The sequence below is a fragment of the Fundulus heteroclitus genome, unplaced genomic scaffold, assembly GCF_011125445.2.
Source record: "Fundulus heteroclitus isolate FHET01 unplaced genomic scaffold, MU-UCD_Fhet_4.1 scaffold_146, whole genome shotgun sequence".
NCBI lineage: Eukaryota > Metazoa > Chordata > Actinopteri > Cyprinodontiformes > Fundulidae > Fundulus > Fundulus heteroclitus.
In genome coordinates this window covers 163,100-186,373 of record NW_023396558.1, presented here as the reverse complement: position 1 = coordinate 186,373, position 23,274 = coordinate 163,100, and the positions used below count along the sequence as shown (strand labels likewise).

General features: G+C 40.1%; 1 protein-coding gene across 14 annotated transcripts in view; it reads right to left on the bottom strand.

Moving 5' to 3' along the window:
• ctnnd2b (catenin (cadherin-associated protein), delta 2b) overlaps nt 1-23,274 on the bottom strand; it is a 206,627-nt gene that overhangs the window by 81,924 nt on the left and 101,429 nt on the right. For 6 of the 14 annotated variants that reach the window (XM_036129208.1, XM_036129210.1, XM_036129213.1 and 3 more), the window contains 6 exons: nt 19,410-19,444; nt 16,954-17,082; nt 7,643-7,794; nt 7,272-7,445; nt 5,842-5,987; nt 2,441-2,691 (listed from right to left, as the gene is read on the bottom strand). In XM_036129208.1, the coding sequence (XP_035985101.1) occupies nt 2,441-2,691; nt 5,842-5,987; nt 7,272-7,445; nt 7,643-7,794; nt 16,954-17,082; nt 19,410-19,444 (887 nt within the window). The remainder of the gene's footprint in view (nt 1-2,440; nt 2,692-5,841; nt 5,988-7,271; nt 7,446-7,642; nt 7,795-16,953; nt 17,083-19,409; nt 19,445-23,274) is intronic. The other 8 variants (XM_036129212.1, XM_036129218.1, XM_021323919.2 and 5 more) reach the window with 3 other exon arrangements.

The window sequence follows — 23,274 nt, the reverse complement described above, 5'->3', positions numbered from 1 at the left end:
ATAATGACAAAGGCATGGTGAAGAACAAAAACATTATTAAGAACAAAAACAGGAGCCCACTGTCATTTTTGATTATTTTTGACCTGCATGTTAAATTCATTCAGAGAAGTCAGATCAGCGTTTCAGATCCTTTAGAACTGATTTAGAGATGGTTCCAGGTTAATGGTGCAGAGTAAGTGAGGGCTGTCTTTTCTAAATCTATATGGTAAGAGCAAAAACAGAGTACTACCATCCTGGGATCAGAGGTTGTTACTGGTGTGTTCGGGTGACATAATGTATAGGAAGATAGATGCGCACACACACACAAAAAAAACAATGTACCAATGAAAAACTGTATGGAAAGAGGTGTCCGTTAACCTAAAATATATAGTGCACTGATAGGTATGTTAACATCCAGTTATAAAACTAGTAACTGAAAAGCATGTGTGGAGGGATTCATATAAAATGTCCCCATACTCTAAACGAGGCAGGAATGTGAAATGCAACAAGTTGCTTCCTTGTGTTAAAAGAAAAAAATATTACCTGTTTCTGCAGAAGACGTCTACTTTTAGTCTAAGGTTGTTGTTGTTTTTTAAGATTCATGACATTAGCTTTAAAAGTCTAAGTTTCATCGATCACAATGCCCCCAATATCTGTTACAAGACAGAAGCTCAATACAGGAACCTTGTGATAATTGAAATACAGTGTAGAATAGCTGGTATTATAGCTATAATCATATACAATAAATACATGAAACAGCTATTGAAAAAGTTATGAATAGACATAGAAAATGCATTAAGTGTTTTTAAATGATTAAAAAAAATGTTTGTAATATATAGTGTTGGCTACATTTTTTTTTTTGTTTAGAAATTACTGGTAAAGATGTGTAAGAGACCTTAAATTACATTTTTCTTATTTTGATAGCATAACGTCGCACAGGAAATTATGGAAAAATTCAACCTTTAATTGCAGTAGATCTATTCAGTAGGGACAAAATGTGAGGAATTAAGTCTTTATCACAATCTCCTTGACATAGTTGTGTTTATCCTTAACAACTTTTTTTAATTCCATAATTCCTTTTATCAATCTTATTTATCATTTATTCGTTATGATTACAGTCTCTAAGATCTTTCACAGTCCGATACCCTCTGTTTCCCTGGGTTTTCTGTTTTACATCATGACACGGTGGCCACTGGCCACCAGGCTTGGCGAGAACCTGTATTTATCCTCCCACCCAACAAAATGACTAGGCTTGTAAGCGAGGTGTAAAAAATGTCCAAAGCTCACCATCAGAGAACTGCAGCAATGAGCCACATGTCGGTGTCAACGAGTCTCTATAAAAACCGCTGGACACTATTGGTTGTTCGGCATCATGTCACAAAACCCTATTTTCTGTTTAACCATCAACAACAAAAACATGTGTTGTTTGCTGAACTCATGTGGGACTTTAACTGGAGCCACGTGCTTTGGACAGATGACGTATTCAGACAACAAACTTTCTAGGTGGGTTTGACCTGTTTCTGCAGAGTCGAGGATCTGTGATGCTGTGGGCCTGTTTCTCTCCAAAAAACATTGCAACCTTGCTAGAGCGCGTAGCATTAAAAAAAAAACAAAAAAAACAATTGAAATACCAGGAGACTTAACATAAAAAAAAATGGTGGCCTCTGCTACAAAACAGCAAATTGGGTGATTACTGAGTCTTTCAGCATCCAAAAATATGAAATAGTTGCCAGACACATAATTATTCTTCTTCCATGGCCATCCTAGTTTCCAGGCCTAAATCCTGTAGAAAAGCTGTGAGATGAGCTGAAGACGAGAGATTATAGGAGAGGACCCAGGATGATCTAGAGAGATTGTGCAAAGAGGCATGGTCAAACACCCCTGTTTCTGTGCACTACAGCATTAGATAATACATTTATCTTAAGGGTTTTTACCCGAGGGGGCTATTAATTATGAGTGCAACGGTACAGATTTCTGAAGAGCTAAAAACAAAGACGAATGCTGAAATTTGCAAGGATTTCCTTTTATAAAAAAAGAGAAAGAAAGAAAAACAACTAAAACAACAAAGAAAGTCCAGAGTATAAGCAACAGATCTAATTTAAGCCTTTCTTTATGATCTGATAGATTTTGAATAAAAAATTAAGACAGTTAAATCAGACTTTGGTTAGCATATGTTTTCTATCATAACTTTGTCCCCAAGCTGCTAAACATTAATCACACATGAATGGGAATTGGGCTCATGTCACATTAACTAGCATTCACTAAAATTAATGAAAGCCCTTAAGAAAATCCGTTAATTTGATGAGATCATTAATGAAAAGGTATTTCAGTGAAAAAGAAACAGTTTGAAATGATCCACACTAATGCCACCATCTCAACTAAAAAGTGCAAAACAGATGACGACGTTTAAGCGACGTGACCAGCATCCACTCTCACAAAGTAATAAAGAAATTGCCTTGACCTCTACCTGCCAGGCTCCCAGGCCTTTGCAGGGTTGCGTTGGCGTAAAGCTCGTGAGAAATCTTGTAGCTGTCCGCTCCGATGTGATGCAGCATGCGCTTGGTGGGTGACAGCGTGGCGTAGCTTCCCACGGCGGAGCTGAGCTGGTGGATGGGCGATGAGGTGTGGTTTCCACCGGGGGAGGTGGCCATGGGGAGCGGGGAGGAGGAGCCGGCGGCACCCGATGCGACCATATTGATGGGCGATGAAGTGCTGCAGGAGAGGGATGACTTTTTATTATTGTTTTGTATTTTAGAGGATTTACCGTAATAAAACGGCATTCAGTGAAGTAACTCAACTAGCAGGTCTGCTCACAAAAACCTGTTTGGTAGTGGCGCTATCCATTCTATATACAGAGGCTCTCATTCTCAATTCATTGTTAAACAAAACCTGACGTATACTTAGAATGCAGCATACAAAAGAGAATTAGCTGGAGAACTTTGTCTACTTACGGTATAAACTTCCCTTGGCTTTTTGCCTATGTTATTACCTTTCAATATGTAATTTAAATGTTTTCAATCTTATTTTATGTTGTGGATCTGCACAAAATAGTCTATAACCCGGCCAGCTGACCACCGACAGCAGACAACACAGGTGACGTGCCTTGCCCAAGGACAAAGACTGAGACAGTTGGAACGGGAGTTCGAACCGGCAACAGGACGAACTCCCTAGCACATGCGCCACTGTCACCCCACATATAAAAATAGTTAGCTGTTTTTATGCTAGACATAGTACTTGGGATTTAGCGCTAAGAAGCCAGTTTAAAACGTCACTCTGCTCCTAATGTGTATTATTAAAGGCAGAAAGGCTAGAAATATATTTTAGCATTGTTCTTATGTCTTTTTATATTATAGATATTGAAGAGAAATCTTAATCAACTAAAATCAGCGCTGGCAAACCAAACCTTCAGAAATACTGAGGATCAGAATCTGGCCTTAAAATATTCTGCCTGGTGTTTGTCTAATTATTTGTCTGTTTTTTACCAACTATCATAACCCATATTGGATCACAGTGAGAAGAGTTAAACTTGTTTAAATTTTACTCCAGCCAACAGTTATGAACATTTTAAATTTGATGGAATTTTTCATTTTAGTTATTTGCTAAAAATCAATGTTGGATCAGTTATATTGGTTTGGAGGTAGATTTTAGATTAATAATTTAGAGCCTTGGAGGAAAAGGAGCTCTCTGTGCAATCCATTTTGGACAGACGGTATTCAACTATTTTGGCTGAAGACAAAAGACTGATGTTTCACATTACATATTTCATATGTCAACAAAACACACAGCTATCTTATTGATTTCAGCTCTTCAATATTTAAGGAAACGGAGATCTTTTCTAACCAACTGCACACCAGCAATTCTTGGCTATGAACCAAGGTTAAGCATTATAAAATTATTAAATCTGTGGATCTATTCTTTAGCTCCAAGTTTGAAAATGGCTTCTTTTTTTTTACTCTTGGTGTCTCATTCCTTCATCTTTTTCTGTGCCCACTTAATCCTTTACAAGGTAGTGATGGTAATTGGCCAAGAGGCAATGTGCACCTTGAACAATTATGGCTGTCATAAGGCTTTTACATAGAAAGTACTTCACTAAACACCTAAACATCGTGGGTTTAGAAAAACTAATAAATTCAAATTTTGATTAGCCACGCTATGTTAAATTACAGTCTCAAAGCATGTTTTATAATCCTTCACATTGTTTCCGCTGACAGCTGACAGCAACAGCTTGTTAGAATCCGCAAACATGTTATTTAACAGCAAACTAATTGCATAGTCGGGCCTGTGCAGATTTTTGTTTTTTAAAGCCCTAAACATGAGGTATAATCAGAAGCTGTAATCTGACAGAGTTGGATGTCATTTTCTGTCATGCATTTCCCTAACAAAATCAAATATCTAAAACAGGCCACAGGCTGTTTGCTGCTATCAGTGTTCCACAAAATTGTTAAAACTTGACATTTTAAAACTACAAAAAAGTTTCACGATGTAATTTTTACGATTGAAAGTGCTTTTAATAAAATGCCATAGAAGAATTTCACTAGCCAAAACGTAGTACCAGCCTTTCCTGCAAGCTGAATTCTCGCGGTATTTGTGCGTTCGCAACCATTCAAGACCGAACCAAAACAGGTCGGGGCCTAAGACGTTACAGATTTATGGTCTAAGGAGGGACATGCAGCTGTGACGAAAGCAAGAGCTGCTATATAAACATGGCAGCGCAGGAGGACGCACTCGTAGCTGCTGCTATCGCATCACTTTTTGTCAGAATCCACGATTATCACTATCCAAATAAGCACGCCTTGACCAGCGTAACTTGTTGTGGTTTCTCATGGTGCCTGCTGCTTATGACATCTTCATTTTAAACCATGATTGGTTGGTGGGCAACAGGTGTAGTTAAGCCCGATCAGTTCTGCTGAGCGTCCCTCCTTTCCCTGAAAGGATTTGATGGTAGTCACCGATTGATAATGTGCAGAACGGAGAGTGCGTCACATTATCAATCTGCCTGGTCGGGTTAACGTGGTACAGCACTGCCAATTTACCAGCCGTGGCACCGCTGGTGAGCTGGCTGAATGACAGGTTTCTGCTGTTCACGAGAAAGACAAATTCAGAGTGTTTGGAAATCTTTTACAAAAACAAATACTCATAGCGCAGGAGCTAGAGGAGTATTAATGTCCTTAGGTAATATAGGACAAGTACAGCAAAAAGATATAAAATACAAAGCAAGAAGCTCTATTACAAATTTAAGCTAATTTTCAAAATCTAAAGAATCCCAAATAAATGCAAGAACTGTAATAATTACAAGCCCACCTTTTTAGTGTGTGTGTGTGTGTGTGTGTGTGTGTGTGTGTGTGTGTGTGTGTGTGTGTGTGTGTGTGTGTGTGTGTGTGTGTGTGTGTGTGTGTGTGGAGAGGTGGGGGAGAGGTTGTTTTTGTTGTTTTTTGGAAGCACTGGGATCTACACTGTGCACTGGAGCAAAAATAAAAGTCTGTGGGTTTAAACAGCAACCGCCTATAAAAATAAACCCACCAACGTGCTCCTCCTTAATTAGGACGGTTGTTTGTTACCAATTTGAACATTTTGGAGAGGACTTAAACCCTCAACGGATGCAATGAAAGTGAAAAGATCAGGAGGACTTGTTTTTGTGTCCGCAGGAGAAAAAGTGAAGTCAAGAAGCAATAGAAACAGGTGATGTCAGGTTATTTATTCACTTTTTTTCATGTAATAAAATATGTTAGAAGTGTGAAGGTCCACAAATATATCAACTTCCTCCAGTTGGATATCATTGATAAAAAAAAATTATATATATATATACATATATACCACAAGGCAGCTGTGTAAATGAAGCTGTTAGACCGAAGCTGAACCAACCTGTAGGATTTTGCGAGTCGACTCGGCGACTGTTTGGGAGAAGACACTCTCTGCAGCGTGGCGTAGCTGGGCATGTCGGCGGAGGCTGAACCCAGCCGCTGCAGCTTGGTGGGGGAGCCCACCACCTGCAGGGGGGAGCTGACACGCTGTAATCCAGAAGAAAAGGTCTGCATCATTAAGGGGGAAAGTTAGTCACTTTAAAAAGTTCAAATTTCCTTCACTTTTCCTGTTATTACTTAAAAAAAAGAACAAATCCCCACTGGTGTTGGGAAACCAGAGGACAGAAACTCTAATTTCTGATAAAGAGCCTGGGCTTATTAGACTAAAATGACGGGTCAAACCTGAACCGTTAGAAGGAGATGAAATAAAAGAAAGGCGAAGGCGAGCAATAGATCTGAAAACTACGTTCTTCATTTTTTTAAGCATCATCCTTTGGTTTGCAAGATTTTGCAGATGCAGATATTAATGAAATATGCTGAAACAAAGATGCTAATGATAAAAGCCCATCCTTTATGTCTTTCTAAGCGCCTGGCCAAGCATTGATTGTTCATCATTCACACAGGATTAGTTTTTTTTATAGGCAATAAAACTTGACAGTATCATCAGAAGATAAGAGTTACTGTTTCAGCACAAAAGGGCACACAGAACACATTAGCAACATTTTTCTGCAGAAATATGGTTTGCTAAAAGGTTTTCATTTTTTCTTTGTTCTCTGAATCTTTAAATAGGTTTGTAAACTATGTGCAAAGTAAATCAAAGAGTCATAGACAATGTACCATGTGTGGACCATCTGAGAGGATACTGTCCAATCCATCCTAAAGAAATAGAAATGTGTATGGACAGCTGAAGACCTACCCACCAGTCATAACATTTCATTTAGTACAAGTTTGTAGTTGCAATGAAACAAAATGTGGAAAAAAAATTTAAGCTACATGAATTATTTTGCCATGCCCTCTAATTGAAAACGGTTTGCTACAAAGACTGAGCTGAAAATGAGTAAAGTCAGCAGCCAGTGTCTAGAGAAACCTCCAGAGATCCTGGAGAAGCTGTTGCTAGAGATTGCTTCAAAAGTTGATTCAAAGTTGATTTCTCCGACACCAGCTGGAAATAAATCAGGTTTGACTCCATAGTTCTGAACGTTTATCTGCATGTTGAATCTGCTCTTGCTTAAAAAAAAAAAACACAAATTTGCAACCTTACAGGCGTTCATTGATCTGAAGCTGTAGGCCTCTGCAGATAAGGCGGCTACACAGTTTATAGAACAACATTTCAACCACAAGGGATGATTACTTGATGGTTCTCACGTATTCCTGTGCCACAAGGATGATTTATTCACTTTGTTAAAGCCTTTGATACTCTATAGTGTCATTTGAATACAGAAGAGCTCCGGCGTCATCTGCCAAACAGCTAACGGGACTGTCGTTGTGTACCTGAGCAGGCAAAGTGGCACAGGAGTAATACATGGACGGCCCGGCGGGCGCAGGTCCGCCCTCGGTGGACATGTGTAAGGCGCTGCCGAGGACCTGCTGGGCGAACGAGTCTCTCTGGGACTGCGACGGAGAGTCTGTGCCCACCAGCTGGACGGCTGCACGGCTGGATGTCACCTAGACGGAGGAGAGAAAGAGCGCAAGGAAGAACGCGGGTCAGGTGAGGCAAAGAAGGGTTCAGGAGAAGTTCGAGCAAAGAGGAGGGAGGAGGAGGAGGGGGAGGAGGAGAGATGAAGAAGAGTGGAAAGATGTCAGAGAAGCAAAGATGAAGAAAAGAATGGTAAGAGATGGAACAAAAAAGAGGGAACATTCACCTGGTTGTAGCTGTGAACGGCTCCTCCGACCTGTCCGCCGCGGGCTGCCACCGTTTCCCCAAGTGTCAGCCCTTGGTTGCTATGGTAACCGGCGGCTGCATAGGCATCCTGGCTATTGAGCTGCAAAGCGCTTTGAGAGAGCAGTCCTTGTCCTGTCGGAGGAAACACATCAGACAGCTAAAGGAGGAGGACAAGCAAATCCAAAGCTTCCAATCATCTACAATACGTTAAAAAACAAGTATATATACTTCTACCCCTCCCCCCCTTTGGTTTCATTTTGTATTTTATTTTTTTGTTTTGTTTTCTCTTTTGTTACACATTCGAAAACACTTTAATTGAATGAAAATTCTTTGAGTGGGAGAGTTCAGAGTCAGACTCGTCTGTGATTGCAGAGTAATGAAGTGAGAATGGAGCCGCTGAGAAAAAAAAAAAAGAAGTGAGAAGCACTTAGCGAGGAACAAAACGAGGTAACGTCTTGAATTGGAGCAAACTTCTGTCGAAAGCCGCCACCAACCTTGGTCTCACTTCTGTCCAATCGCTTTTATGTAACTATTTTCAGATTCTCTCTCTTCAGCAGCAGTCAGTCTTTGTGGAAAGACTTATTCTCTTTGCGGCCTTGAAGGCATTTTGTAACCTAGTTTACATCCCACGTGTTACACAACGTATTTCTTTTTTTCTTTTTTTTTCGCATGTGTTTGAGAGAAAAGAGTGAGCGGAAATACAACCTGTGCCGGGTTGTAATAAGCCTTGAAGTAAAACGATGAAAGAAGGACAGCAAGCGCAGGCTGACAGCTGAGGTACTATTAGCTAAGATTCTCTAGTTTTAAGACATGTATTTTCTTTTTCTGCACTTCTCTAGTCTCTTTTTGGTATTTTCTTTTCATGCTCTCAGACACTTGAACAGCTCTTCATTAATGGCAAAATGGAAGCAAAGTCAACTTCCTTTTTTTATGTGCACAAACACATAAGCTGATTCTGTCCTGTCTTCTACCTTGCTTTTTTGCACATTGCAATGCAAAAGTGTCAGAATGAGGACAATTAGTAAGTTATGTGGTTTAGGTTAGCCTATAATTCTATAATTGATGATCTGCACTAGCCGAATAGCAAAATTTCTCCCAAACATCCAGATTTTTTTTCTTTCCAGAGAAATAGTTCTGTTACTTTCAACTAACAGACCCATTAGGACCACTGTAGCATTTTTAATGGTAAAATCACTGACCAGGATTAATTACCTTGAACTGCCAGACTCTGATGAGTGCCTTTTCTTAGGTAGGCAGAGCAATTAACCTAAAGCTTTGCGAGACAAATACGGTGCCTAATCATAGCTACTTTGACACGCAGGTTTAAACCATCTGCAAACGGTGCTGACCTTTGTGGAAGCGTGAAACTAAAAAGTTAAAGTTTGAGGAAGACGTTCGTTGTGTTCAAACCTCCATAAAATGAAGCAATAGTTTATATGCAGCTTGTAGCCAGGGAGGAACAGGCCGCAGGCTTTTTTCTTTTCAAATTTCTTAATTTCAGCCCTTTTTGAATGGTTATGCTATTTTTTCCAGGATGGTTCTAGTCAACACTTTATAACCAAAGTCAAAAAACAAAAAAAACTACTTACACAATTTTTTAAAGATACATCTATGCTCCATCTTAAATCTCACAGAAACAAGCTAAGTGCATACAGCTCCAAAGCAAAACCATTTAGATGGGTACATGGTTCAGGAGAGCATCAGAACATAGATAATCCATTGGCTGATGAAGGGATTTAACCAAAACTTTTCCCGTCTTAAATACCCCTAAAATTTTGTAGTCTAAGTACACATCACTTTGAGATTGTCGTATCAGGACAAGAAGCTCTTGACTTATAGCAGTACTGTAAAGGATGGATCTGTAATATATAAAATATATAAGCATTTAATGAACAAATAACTCTTTGTTGAGATACTTTTGACATTGAATAGAAAATTTGTTTGGGTAATTTTAGGATAATTATGGGCCTTTCACACAGAGTGGTATTGTTCTATCGTTATATGCTATTGAGTGGTGTGAAAAGGATCGATCCAAAATAACACAACATGCCTGAGGCTGAAGATATTTCTTCTATACCAGGAGTCCTGGGGTCGCTCTTTTTTATGTATCCTATTTGTGTGTAATATCTATGTGTATACTAGATATGTAGATTCTTGTATACTAGCAGTTTTAACCACCCAGCATCAAATGGCAATTGCTCTGTCTAAGGTGCTGAAACTGCTTTGTACTTTGCTGCATGTGTGCCTTGGTCAGAAATACTACTGACAGAAGACTGTAAAACTGATTAGGTAAAATGGTACCAAGAAGTTATGAAAAAAAAAATCACTGAATAATCCACCTGTCCTTAATCTTCAGCGATATGTGAATAAATCTGTTTCTAAATACAAGTACATGGATAATCTTATGATATGCTTGCTATTAAAATCTGTGTAGCTCAGTGGTAGAGCAGCAGCACCATTTATACAACCTATAGTCCTCAAGGCAGCTTTTCTGAGTTCAATTCATGAACCTTCTATCTCTGCCCTGAAGAGATAGCTACTGACAATTATTCAAACAGAATATATATATATATATATATATATATATTCTGTTTGAATAATTGTCAGTAGCTATAATAAGTTAAAAAAGGGGTCGCCCGTTTTGCTGTTAGTCTTTCTCTGCTTAAAGAATTATTTCTAAAAACTCACATCGATATGACTTATTTCTACTACAGCTAAGGCAACAATACTGACAATAACCAATGAGTATCCCTTATTAGTTATCTAAACCATTCCTTTAGCAGTTTTTGGTCGACGGCATACGCATACCTTCCTTTAAAATGCCGTCTTCTCCTATTCTACACTGAAGTGAGGCTAGGCAAGCAACAACACATTCTTGAGTATGAAATAATGAAAAATTAAGACAAAAGTGCTGAAACATTTAAAGCTAAAACCAGAACAAGTTACCCCCCCCCCCCCCTTTTTCTCTGTGTCATAAGTGCAGTCAAGAGAATTACTTGACATGCAGAGTGTTTATTCATGATGGATCCTTTTTCCTCCTAACTACCCCCTGTTTGTGTCAGCGCCACACATGTGCATGTTTTCACAAACAGGGAAGGTCGTTAGCAGAGGAGGTGGGAAACAGAGCCGTGCCAAGGCGCAACAGCATGCAGCCAGATCAAGGCAGCGTGAAAGTTCTTCACCGCTAGTTTTTGATGTTGCTTCATTTGAATTTCAGAAGCTCTTGAAGTGTCACGCGTTGGATCACTTCATCCTGTCGGAGCAGTCGGGTTGGCAAACTCTGACACATGACAGAGACGTGCGAGTGCGAAGCGCACACTTGGAAAAGATATTAACAAAGCATACAGAAAGCCCAAGCTGTGCTTGGAACTGGAAACGTGCATTGATGTCCCATTAAGTGTAAAGTTAACCGAAATGAATCATTTGAGAAGAACCGGAGAACGGGCCAAAACGCTCGTGTGTTTAATTTTTGATAAATCCCAATATGAATCCACTTTTGCTGATCAAAGCACTAATCTGCTTCATAAACAGCCTTAATTACAGATATAAAACTCATTTCTCTTTTTAAAACATTGCAGCCAAACTGTTAGTTAAGGATGATGTCCCCAGTGGCTGCACTAATGCATACAATCAACAACAGCGCACATACACACCACGACCAATGGCTCTGCAGCTGCTTTTTGGAAAACAGCTCACATCGCTGGAAAATAGCGTTACTGCTTATATCAGGTCCCCACAGCCTAATAAAATTGTAGCATTTTTTTCCTCAAAGAGAACGTTTTTGAGCTGTCCTCCGTCAACAGAAGCCACCCCCTTTAATCTCCACTGATGTCAGCGTCTTTGCCAGAAGTCTAAAGAATTAAAACTTGAAAAGCACACGAAGACAAAAAGAATCTTTGCCCTTTTTGCGATAATTAAAGGAGAGCGGGATCTCAGCGCCGGCGGTTGGTATCTGCTGCATGGGACAGATTAAGTCAGCCGCCTACGGCAAAAGGAGTCTCTCTGGAAAAAGAGGGCTGGAAAATAAAGCTTGACCACAGTGAAAAGTCGCTTTAGAGAGAAGGAGAAGTCTCCTTATGGCCCGGTGGACGGTGATGGTGCACTGTTTAAATTGTTATATATAGCTCAGGGTCTAGGTAGAGTTCACTCGGTCAGGACCAACACATCTCATCAGGTTGCCTGTGCGTAAAAAAAACAACAACACAGAAACTTGAGTGTGCAAAATCACATGAGCGACGGAGAACTTTGCACTTGAGGCATGTTTTCACATGGATTCACGCTCACGCACATTTGCACATAACCCCAAAGCAAGGGGATGTTTTCCACAGCTTTTGTTTGTCGCTTAAGGTGTGTTTCATATGGTTCGGGGAGCCTTTTGGGAATCAAAAATAGCTTCATAAATACATTATCACTCAGATGGCAAACACAGAAGGCTTCACTGAATCCATCTGAGAAACTGGCCTGCACTGCCAGAGCTGAAAGTAACAGTGTCCCACATAAATGCCCCCCATCTTTGTGCCCTTGCAGGCTTTTTTTTTTCTCTCCATGCATCTACAGGTTATTAGAATAGAGTGAGTACACACTCACAGATGGCTCTTGCCTTGTGATCTCATGCATTAGCACACAGCACATCTGCATACACCTGAAGCATGTAAATGTGTCCGTTCTGACCCAGATAGACTCGCCTCTTTCCTTTCATTACTTTTTTTGCTCTCACGCGCCGAGGCACACAAAGTTTGAGTGGTTTCCTCCCTGACCAATCGACACATGTTATGGTTTCATCCATTTTCTATTTTCCTATTTTCTCCATGGCCATCTGAGGATGGCACGCCTAAAAAAGTGTGTGCAAAGTCCGCAAAGACGCGAATGCAAAGGAGACACAGGCACACTAATCAGCATGCACGCCGGTGAACATCACCGGCAGAAACCTCGCGTAGGGCGAAGATGCTCCATGGAGTCTGCTGCTGTGCCCCCGCTAATCTGCTCAGCAGCATGGAGCAAGGCATACATTCTGCTTATGTCCGTGTGTGCTGAAGGTCTGTGTGTGTGAACGTTTTCACCGACACGCACACGTGAGGAATCTCAGCACACGTTTTGTGAGTTTACTGGTTTACATTTTATATAAGGATCAACGCCAACTGCCTTTCGCTACCTGATAACGAATCAGATACAAATCGACGCACTTGTGTTAGATTCCAAAGCAACGTCCATTAAAAAGAGTTTCAGTTCAGCGGTAACTTCTCTCATCTGTTGCTCGCAGGAATGCTTTTCTCGTTGTTCAACCATTGATTGGTGGGAATGCCTTTTTCGCACTTGATTCAGAGGAAATGTCCAGACAATATTCCTAGAAATTCTGTTTAACAGGATGATGAGATACTACAGAGCTAAAGCACATTGGGCAAAAAGTCAGCGGTTATCTAAAAGGTATAAAGATTATAAAGTCAGATGAATACATTCAACGTTTTTAAACGTCTTACTCCAATTACCTACAAAGATCGATATTTACAGTTAGTATTACTAACCGCGCAGCTTACATTTTTCCCACAACCTTATTATCCTTTTCTTCTGTGTTTTATAACGACAGGACTATGTGACAGCGGCTTGTGTCTCTCTCACACACATTGTGAAGTCGAATCTTCTCCTATAATAAATAGTGAATCCCCGGCCACGGCAGGGGAGCTAGCAACATCAGCTTATAAGTACCAGCAGGTCAAAGCTGGACAAAAAACAGTGATTAGAAATCATTCTCAAAACTGTGATCAGCGTGTCGGCTGTTGGCTGGGAGCCCGTGCCTCCCCTCTTTCTGATTGGCTGTTTTCTAATACGTGCATGTGCGTTGGAGCTTAGAGCGCAATATTTAGGTTTTGATTTATACTGGGAAACTGCCATTACCACAATTAATATTAGACTACGAAACTAGTCCCAGTTAAGAAACTAAATATTATCTGCACTAAAATAGGTGAAAGCTGCTGAGTGCAGTTCTGTAAAGAAGCAGGAGAGAGAGTTTTGATTTGTTGAACTTGAATAGGTAGAGCATCTAATAGCAGAGCCGCGAGTCCTAATTTTCTTAACAAAATGATACCTGGAGGTGTATCTATTAGCAGGTTTACCACTTCCTGTAGGTTAGTATACACCCGCTTTGCCTCCACTTGGTTGTGTACAATTTTAAAGTTTATAGCACTGACCTTACTAGAAGAAGGAAAACTGAAAGCTTACAAAAAGGTTGTATTTTCTGTCTAAACTTGGTTTAAATTTCTCCTGCACTTGGCTGTTTATATTATTTTAAGTGAATTTGACTTTCAAAGTCTACCAAAATCTAAAAAATGTGATTCAAACTACATTTCCTTTGTTTTACTTTTTACTTATACTTTTCATTACATTACTTGAGTACATCTATTTTTACAGTAATTTTCATACTTAAGTACAAGACATTTCAGATACTTTAAGACTTTTACTCAAGTAACATTTCAGTCAGTGACTTGGACTTTTACCAAAGTCATATTTTGGAGAGTTACTTATATTTTTACTTGACTCCGAGATTTCAGTACTTTATACAACACTGCTCTGGACACCAGAATCTTATACCTCGTGTGCGTGCGTCTATAGCTGCACACAGCTATAGTTTTCAGAGCTGGTGTGGTGTACAGTGGTGACATGTTTGTGTGTTTTCCTCTCCTCTCTGCTCTGCGAACAGCAGGCCAGCTGACATCTCAGCGAGGATGGATTAGCATATCAAGCTACTGGCACAACTCTGCGTGTCTCCTGACAGCAACCTCACCCCCGTGGGGTCGAGTGTGGCAGAGACACGGGTATCATCTCCAGGACCCAATGCAGGAGGATCACAGCGGAGCAGGAAGACGTGGGGAGTGGTTCAGAGTCCCAGTGAGAGCGCCTTCTCTTAACATCGTCGCGTTTAAAAGGACCCACATTTTAGGAACTTTGTGCGCAGCAAGAATGCCTAACTCAGCTTTTCAATGCTTCAGTTTATCTGGATGTATTAGCAATCGATCATAATACTGCACCGGATGTGAAAACATGTGTTAACAAACACTAGCTAGAAAGAAATAACTTTTTTGGCTCACTGTCTTACATCAAATCAGATGATCCTTTCTTGTTTTGAAGGAGTTAGGATTTATAAAATTATTTCTATTTGCTCAAAAACTAGACTAACACTTTTTTTTTACATAGATTTGTTATCACTTTCTACAAATGTATTTTAATATGTTTTCTTACTCCTAAGTAAAAAAAAATGTTCCCAACCTTTCTGACTTCAAATCAGACAACACTTGTATGCCTTCAGGTCTGTTAGGATTAACCTAAAGCTTTCTATTTTTCAAATGCCAAAATATTAATGAGAGATGTTTTAAAGATTTATTTTTCCTTCCATCAAATGCAAAAGCTGACTTCCATTTCTTTAGTATTTGGTAGAACTGCCTTTTAAGCTGTACTACCTGTGTCAAATGCTTCGAGTATCCTTCCACGAGCTTCTAACATTAGTTTCCTTTGAACAGAAATTTCATAACTCGGTCAGGTTTGTGGGCCGTCTTGCTTTCAGTTCTGCCCACAAATCCTCCGAGGACTGAGACCAGGGCTTTGCGATGGCCACTCCAAAACGTTCGATCCAATGTTTCCACGTGATGTTCTTCCCTCATGAGGCCCTCCGTTCTGTGAAGTGCACCGGTTTCCTTCTGCAGCAAAACACCCATAAAACATGCTGCTGCCACCCCTGTATTTCATAGTAGGGTTGATATTCTTAAGGTTATTTCTTTCTCTTCTCTTCTAAAGGTAATGCTGATCATTCTGGCAAAACACCACAATTTTAATTCCAGCAGACCAGAAGACGTCTTCAAAAGCTTACGTCTTTATCCCTCAGTGCATTAAAAACTAACCTAGCTTCTTGTTGTTGTTGCTTTTGGAGTGATGATTTTTCTCCCCCTCCTCGCTGAGTGCTGTTTCGCTCCATGTCAGAACAGGACATGTTTCCCTGGATGTAATAACACTCTCTTACCAGCTACAGCCAGCATCTTCACGTAGCCTCTTGCTTTTAGTCTGGGATTGATGCCCCTGTTTCTCACCAAAAGCATTCATCTGTGGAAAACAGAACCTGTCCTCTGCCTGAAAGGTGTGATGGCTGGACCTGCCACTGCTGCATATGATTGCACGTAATTGTTTGAGCGGATGAAGGTTGCGGCTTGGAAATTGCGAAGGTCCACAAGTTCCGCGTCTTTTCCTGGTTTATTTAGAGTTTTCCATGATTTCACATAAAAAAAGCTGTTGTTTGTAGTAAATGGCCAGAAGTACATTTCCTTTTCACCAGCTGTAGAAGTCTTATAAGAAAAACAGAATAAAATAAATTCTAGCATGATTTAACTAAGATGATAACTAAAGCACAGAAAAAGTGTATTGTTTCTGTGTAGCGAACTACCAGGTTGTGGATTTGGAGCCAGGCTTGACTGATTAACACTGAGGCTGATAGGGTATACTGGTTATATGTATTATGTTGGCTTTTTGAGATCTTTAAGACTACTTTATGTTGTCGAATGGGAGCTATTTTATCTAATTTGGGATTCTGGCTATAATCCAGCCTGGGTATAGGACTAAAAACGTGGCTCACCACAGTTAATATATTATTTAACAAAAGGGGGGAATTATGTTTTTAATTGGGTCGGTTCTGGGCTTGGAATCCCTTGGATTCCCCCAAAATGAGCTGAAGAGTGTCCCTAAGTAGGACGCTATCTGAGATTCCCTCCTGGGACAATTTGAACAATGGACCCAATCTCGGTTAAGCGGAGGATAATGGGTAGATAGTCTGATGTTGGAAGGGGCTAAATACTGTAGCTTTTTTTGGTGCTAGTGGCCTGTTTGACAGTGAGCTAACAGGAAATAGGGTTGAGAGAAAGAGGAAAAGACATGCAGCCTGGGATGACCGCATGGAGGACTACGGCCTCCGAACATGGGTTGCCTGCTCTAGCCCTGAACTGCAACACCACAGCGCCTAAGATACTCAAGCTTTTTTATGTTTATTCACATAATGGCTTAATTTGTAGTTTTGTGATGCGGAAGTTGGTACTTTGTATTATTTATATCAAAGGCGGGTTTTTGTGTACATTATATGTTGAAGAATGCACTAAATCTGAAAGGTGACTTCTAAAAACCAAAATCAACTAAAACAAGATAGCTTGTGTAGTTTATGACGAAATGTTGTAGTTTAGATTGTTTGATTAACAGAAGATTGATAGATTATCCAATATAAAAATACTTGTTAGCAGGAGCCCTGAAAGGAAGAAAAAACATTCATCTTACTGTCTCCTGTAGAAGCGTCCTGCGAGTCCAAGATGCCTGACTCTTGAAGTGATCTAATGCACGAGTCCACAAGCTCCAAGCCAGTCGTCAGCTCCTCCTCTATGTCCTTCTGTCCGTCTAAATGTGCAAAAAAATAAAGGCAAAATACAATAAGTGATCTCTATTTAATCTGTGTTGATACTTCCAAACAATCGCAGAAGTGTACCTGTAGCTAACTTTAATGCAATTGGATATTTTCCTTTTAAATGAAAAGAAAAAGAAAAACCTAAAGACATCTGTAAGACGGGTGAATACTTTTTCACACCACTGTCATCGTGGACCCCGAGTCAAGGGTAAAAGCTGACAATTTAGCAACAAATCTTTTGGGATTGAGGTCCACCTTGTGCTTAGATACCACCCGTTTGTCTGTCAGACACAGGCTGATAGCAGGCCCAGTGTCTTCCAGTCAGTGATGGCTGCCAAGGAAGATAAAAGCTTACAAATGAGTCTTAGCAGCAGCATTAATCTCTAACGGAAATGGGAAGAGAACGTTAATAGTAGCAGCTTTAGTGGGAGGATTTAGGAGGCCTATTTTATTGACTTCAACTGATGCCTTTGCAGACTGATGCCTCTGCTGCTACTGGTTAGAATACTTCCAGGTCAGACTTGCACTGTTTAATTGAATTTGGGCAAGGCACCGTTTATATACTGTACATGGCAATTTTAAGTGCTTGAAAGAAAAAAAAAGGAACACAAATGAAGAAAATTGCCTTAAAAACAAATCAGATGATTATAGTAAAATGGAAGCATCATTCAAAAAGGAATAAACATTCAAATTCAAATTGAAAACAGAAAAAGACAGTCAAGACGTGATAAAATAAAATGATGGGAAAGCTATGATAAACAACAATCTGTTTAGTTCTAATATGGAAGGACCAACAGCTTCTGTACATCTCAGGTTTTCAGTGTGCGGCTTCCAGAAGTGAGGAGCAGAGAACCAAAATGCTGCCTCCCTCGCTCAGCTCTGGTCCATGGAACAGTGAGCAAACAGGTCTCAGATGCCCTATGTGCCTTACATGGTTTTTATACTGTTTAACAAAGCTGCAGATTGGGCATTCATAACACATACCCAAAAAAGCAACTCTGGGATTTATTTAGGACCAACACCATTTAGATCCTTTTATACCAATAAGGTAATTTTGAAATAAAATAAAATATGTACGAAAAATGGACCCTTGATTCTTGTTCACTCAGTGGTGTGGTCTAATTCCTGACTACTGAGTACTGAGGAGATTATATTTGCCGACAAATTGCCTTTTCATTGATTCTCTATATGTTGGTTTAGATATAAGCATGTGATTTCTATTTATCGGAGCACCCAGATCAGACTTCCTTACAAAAAAGTTATGAACACTGCAGTTTTCAGGGCTGGCAGAGAACTACCAGAGTTACTTAATTACCTTGTTCAAAACCTATTGTCTCAATGGCCCACCGGTGGGCCCTTGACAGTTAACAGGTCAAGAATTTACTATGTAATATTTAAAGTCCAGCACAATCAAAAACAGAAAAAAAAAAAATACAGAAGCAGGCCATGGATTTCAGTTTCTATCAAAGACACATAATAACATAAAGACAATCAATAAGATCTGGCCATTATTGGTGCTTTTATTGATCATTTCAGAGAATGATGACAGCCTTATTCATGCTAACTACTGATTATAGGTGTACAGATTCTGTTTATAAATGTCATGATCACTTTATTTTCAACCCTACTGCAGCAAAACGAAAGCAAAAGTAATGCTATTTTATTTCCCTAATGATTTGTGACTGATATGTTCAAATGTCTGATTGGCATAACGATGGCCTTATTGTTAAGTAATCTGAGTCTTCCTCTGGCTGAGTGGTCAAACTGAAGCACAGCAGGCTGGACACTAAAAGCCTTTACCATAAAACTTCTGGGACTGTTGTGTTAGCTACCTCTTTGTTGGCAGAGGTCACCCACTGTGCACTCAGATAATCAATCTGCTCTCAACATCCTATAGATCTGAGCTTAGCCGACAAAGAGGCCCAAAGACAAACCCAAGTGTCAAGCATGGCTGGTGTTATTTTGTTTGTTTTTTACTAAAACCCTGTCAGAGAAGTGATCAAGCCTGGTTATGATCTTTTTTTTCTGTGTGTGTTTTAAAACTTTTTAATCATCTGAAAGCTCATTGATTGTGGCAGTCATTTGTGTGATGCACTTCCCATCCGAATAAGTGCCGGAAAGCATTTGGAAATGTGGTCTGAGCTCTGCTTAGCTTTCCAACAGGTGAAATATCAGAAGAAAAGTATAATGTAAAATGTTTTTTTTTTAAGTATTTTAGTATTTACGCATTACCTCCATCAGTCACCATAGTATATTAAAATATACTGCTCCTAAACACAGAAATAACATGACAAGAACACGTGAAGACATTGTAGCTTACCTTGGTTGTTCCAGCGAAACTTCTCGTCTGCTGAGCTGCAAGATACAAACAATAAATACAAAACTGGGTTAGAGTTATAAACAACTTTATTGGAAATGTCGCTGGAGGTCAGTGAGACAGTTAAGCTGAGATACTGAAGGATTTAGTTCAGGTCCATAACTTAGAAATTATTCTTTAAAATCCAATGGAACTAAACAGAACTTTAGGGTTGAAGACTTCGGTGAAGACACTGAAGTCTTTGCTACTTAAAAACATTTTATATTTACAGTTTTGTAAAGTCATCTCTGTGTGTGTGTGTGTGTGTGTGTGTGTGTGTGTGTGTGTGTGTGTGTGTGTGTGTGTGTGTGTGTGTGTGTGTGTATAAAAGCTATGAATACATTATTATGAAAGTACTTGGTGCATACTGTTGTTATATTCAAAATTAACACACATCTCATAAGTCTAGTGGTTTAATTTTCTTTGTTGGTAAATGCACGCTTATGGAGGAACTACTCTGACCTAATTAAAAATGAATATAGAACTAAATACAGATATACATACATGCTCCATAGACAAATAAGCATTAAATAAACGCACAACAATGCACCAAATAAATAAATGTAAGCAGTAATTAAATTAGACAGTGAGACATAAATGTAAATATGTGTTTCAATTTGCTTATTTGTTTATTCCTCATTTTAATGATCACATAATTGAATAACTAATCATGTATTTACATATTTCTGTATTTATTTTACAGAGTATTGTTTACCCTTCCAAAGTAAGCAATTTAAAACTGCCTTGAAGTGTGTTCAGTTTTAAACTATGCCTCAATGAAGGAAGATCTTAGCTTCCAAATTTGAGATCCATAAAAAAAAAAAAAAATCAGCTGCTTGCCTAAGTGATCAAATTTTCAGCTTGCCTGACGATTGGCCAGTAAGAAGCTCCAAATCTTTTTCCAATCAGAGAAAGCAAAACGAAGTGGAAGTTGATGCTAAGAGAAGACTCAAAGATAGCTGCTTAAAAATCAATCCAGAGAAATTGCACAGATGTTGGCAGCTATTTAAAAGGACTTAAAAAAAACTGTACTTTCTGCCACATGGCCCTCTGTCCACAATGTTCAGACTGGTTGTTGGTCTCCATGAGCCTCCCCCTACATCCTGACAAAAGTAGTTTGTCAGGAACTCTGACTTTCTGCCATGAAATAATCTTTTTTTTTTTCTTTTTTTAATGTCAGAGCCAAAGCATGTGGTGGTAGAAACACAAAGAACAGGTGTAAAGCAAGCACCAGCACCACAGGAACTATAGTTTAATGAGCAAGGGGCATCAGGGAAATTGTGACAAAATTGAAATTATAGTTTTATTGTGAAAACAACAACAAAAACAACCCCCCCACCACCACCCATCACCCCTTGTACTTTCCCCCCCGTACCAAGGGTATAACAACCCTTCTGGAAGCAAGTCATTTCATATTTTGATCTTTGCTGGCCATATTTTTCTCTCGTCAGGGCTGCTGCCGACAGAAAGCCCTCCCCTAACCCCGAACCTGGTAACCTAAACAGTCTGGCCAAAACATGATTAATTCCACTGACTACCTGTAAACACCGAACAGACGCCATTAAATCATCTCACTGATTGCCTCCGCTCCGTGCGCGCGTATGCAAAGTGTGACGGATTGCACAGAGTAGCCAAGCAGCACGTGTTAATGGAGCCCTCTGCCAGCACAGTGCCCCGTCATTCATCAGGCATTGTTATGAGCGAAGACACGCCGCAGCATATGTGCAAACACGCAAACGCGCAAGCTGCGAGCAGGACGCGCGCCGCATTACAGAAAAAGGCTGAACCCTAACGTCTTTCAGGACGGAGAGTCTTTACAGCAGACAAACAGCTTGGCTGTAGCAGGGAGACGGGGATCATTATCACCAGTCTGCTTTCTGTGAGGCCGCTCAGTTAACTCTTGCTGAGAGATCATTTTCTAAGAGAAGGGCAGGCTGGTCCTGTCCGTTTGCTGGTGTGAAAATGTTGCCTCATTGCTCTTGAAATTGCCTGAGAGATGGTGAGCCCCCCCCCCCCCCCCCCCCCACACACACACACACACCAAAAACCAGTAGGTTCACCAAGTTAAAAGCAAATGCATACCGATTGCTCACATGGACACCTCACTGCAAACTGTAAGGAAGGAGGCCAAGTGTTGTTAGCATCAAGCAGTTACATGTAGAGAGGGCTGAAGGTGAGGAATAAAAACAGCCCAGAGGATGTCAGATCACTGGCAGAGAGAAGGAATAATGGGAGGAGTCTGTTCGCACTAACACAGAGGAATGGGAAACTGGCACGAGGAGAGAGGAGAACAGCAGAATAGATGAGCAAATGTAACAAGGCTATTAGGAAATGGGCACAAGAACAACACAGTGTATCACTACAGTAGTACATATATTACGCATATTATGGTTTGAAACCAGAGTAAAGGTTTAATTTCTTGGTCAAAAGGACCATTCCCTTCTATTTGTTGTTTAGTCCGTGTTCAGCAAATGCAGTTCACTTTTTGCCACGATCAGAACCACAAGCTTCAGTGTACTTGATTGGGATTTTATGTGTTAAATCAACGCAGACAAGTGCATAATTGTGAAGTGCAACATGAAGGATATATTGCATTTTGTAACATATGAAAATATAGAAAAAAGTCTGTTCCTCTTTTGCGTTTAGCTCCAAAGCCATCCATGTGTAGATGAACTGCTTGCTGCACTTACATCCTTTCGGGTATGTCTCTTCCAGAGACTGACGTTTCTGTCCATTTGTCTTTGCAAAAGCTAAGCTCAGGTCAAGTCAGACCGGATGGAGAGCATCTGTTTCCCAGCAGTCTTTCAACAAAGGCTTTCTTATTGCTACACTTCAATGGGGGAGTGCATGACTAACACTGTAGTTGTCCTGTCAACAGAGCCGAGCTGGGACTCTGCAGCTCCTCCAGAGTAACCATATAACTCTTGTTTCTCTGAGTAATGCTCTCCTTGTCCAGCCATTCAGTTTAGGTGGATGGTCAAATCTTAGTTCATTTTGGGCTCTCTCCCTTCCGGTTCAAGACTGAACAGTGCTCTGGATAATATTCAAACTTAAGATTTTGTTTTACAACTCTCTAACAAATCTTCAAAAAAATTTCTGCGATTAATGTTAAATTGTGCACAGGTGGGTGATTGATTGCCACTGACTTTATTTAGGGGTGTCAGAGTAAAAGAGACTGAACACGAATGCATAGCACACTTTTGAACTTGTCTTATTTGCAAACACTTAAATAAAGAAAAAACATGTTTCGATTTCCTTCCACCACACAATTATACAGTACTTTTTCTTGGTCTGCTGCATCAAATCCCAGTAAAATGAAACTGACATTTTGAAAAGGCAAGGCGAGTGTCAGGCACGAACAGGCAGGGAACCCGATATTCGAGCCAGACATGGCGCTGCACTTTAAAAAGGTCTATTTTAAGAAACCAGGTGAACTTGGTGGTGAAGAGAACCGGCTTACTCACCACAGATAAAACAGACAGGAAGGCATAGATTAGCACCGACTCCAAGGAACAACCTGGGGTCAAAAACGGTGGATTTGAACAGAGAAAAAGCAGCCAAATTGTGGTCATGGAAACAGTCCAGGTCTAAGTCCATCAGAAGAGCAGGTAAATGTCCAACAAGGGCTTGGCAAAAACAGAGAAATCCGTGGGATGTGGTAGTGGTCAAGACGTGATGGTAGCCATGAAAAACCGCTGGACATTTGCCAACTGATGCTTTCAATAATCTGGCACTGTCTGCTAGGGTCCAGTAAATACAGGCAGAGGAACAGGTGAAGGAGATGAGCTTAGTTGCACTGCAGCAGAAGGTGGCTCTGAAGTGCCTCCAT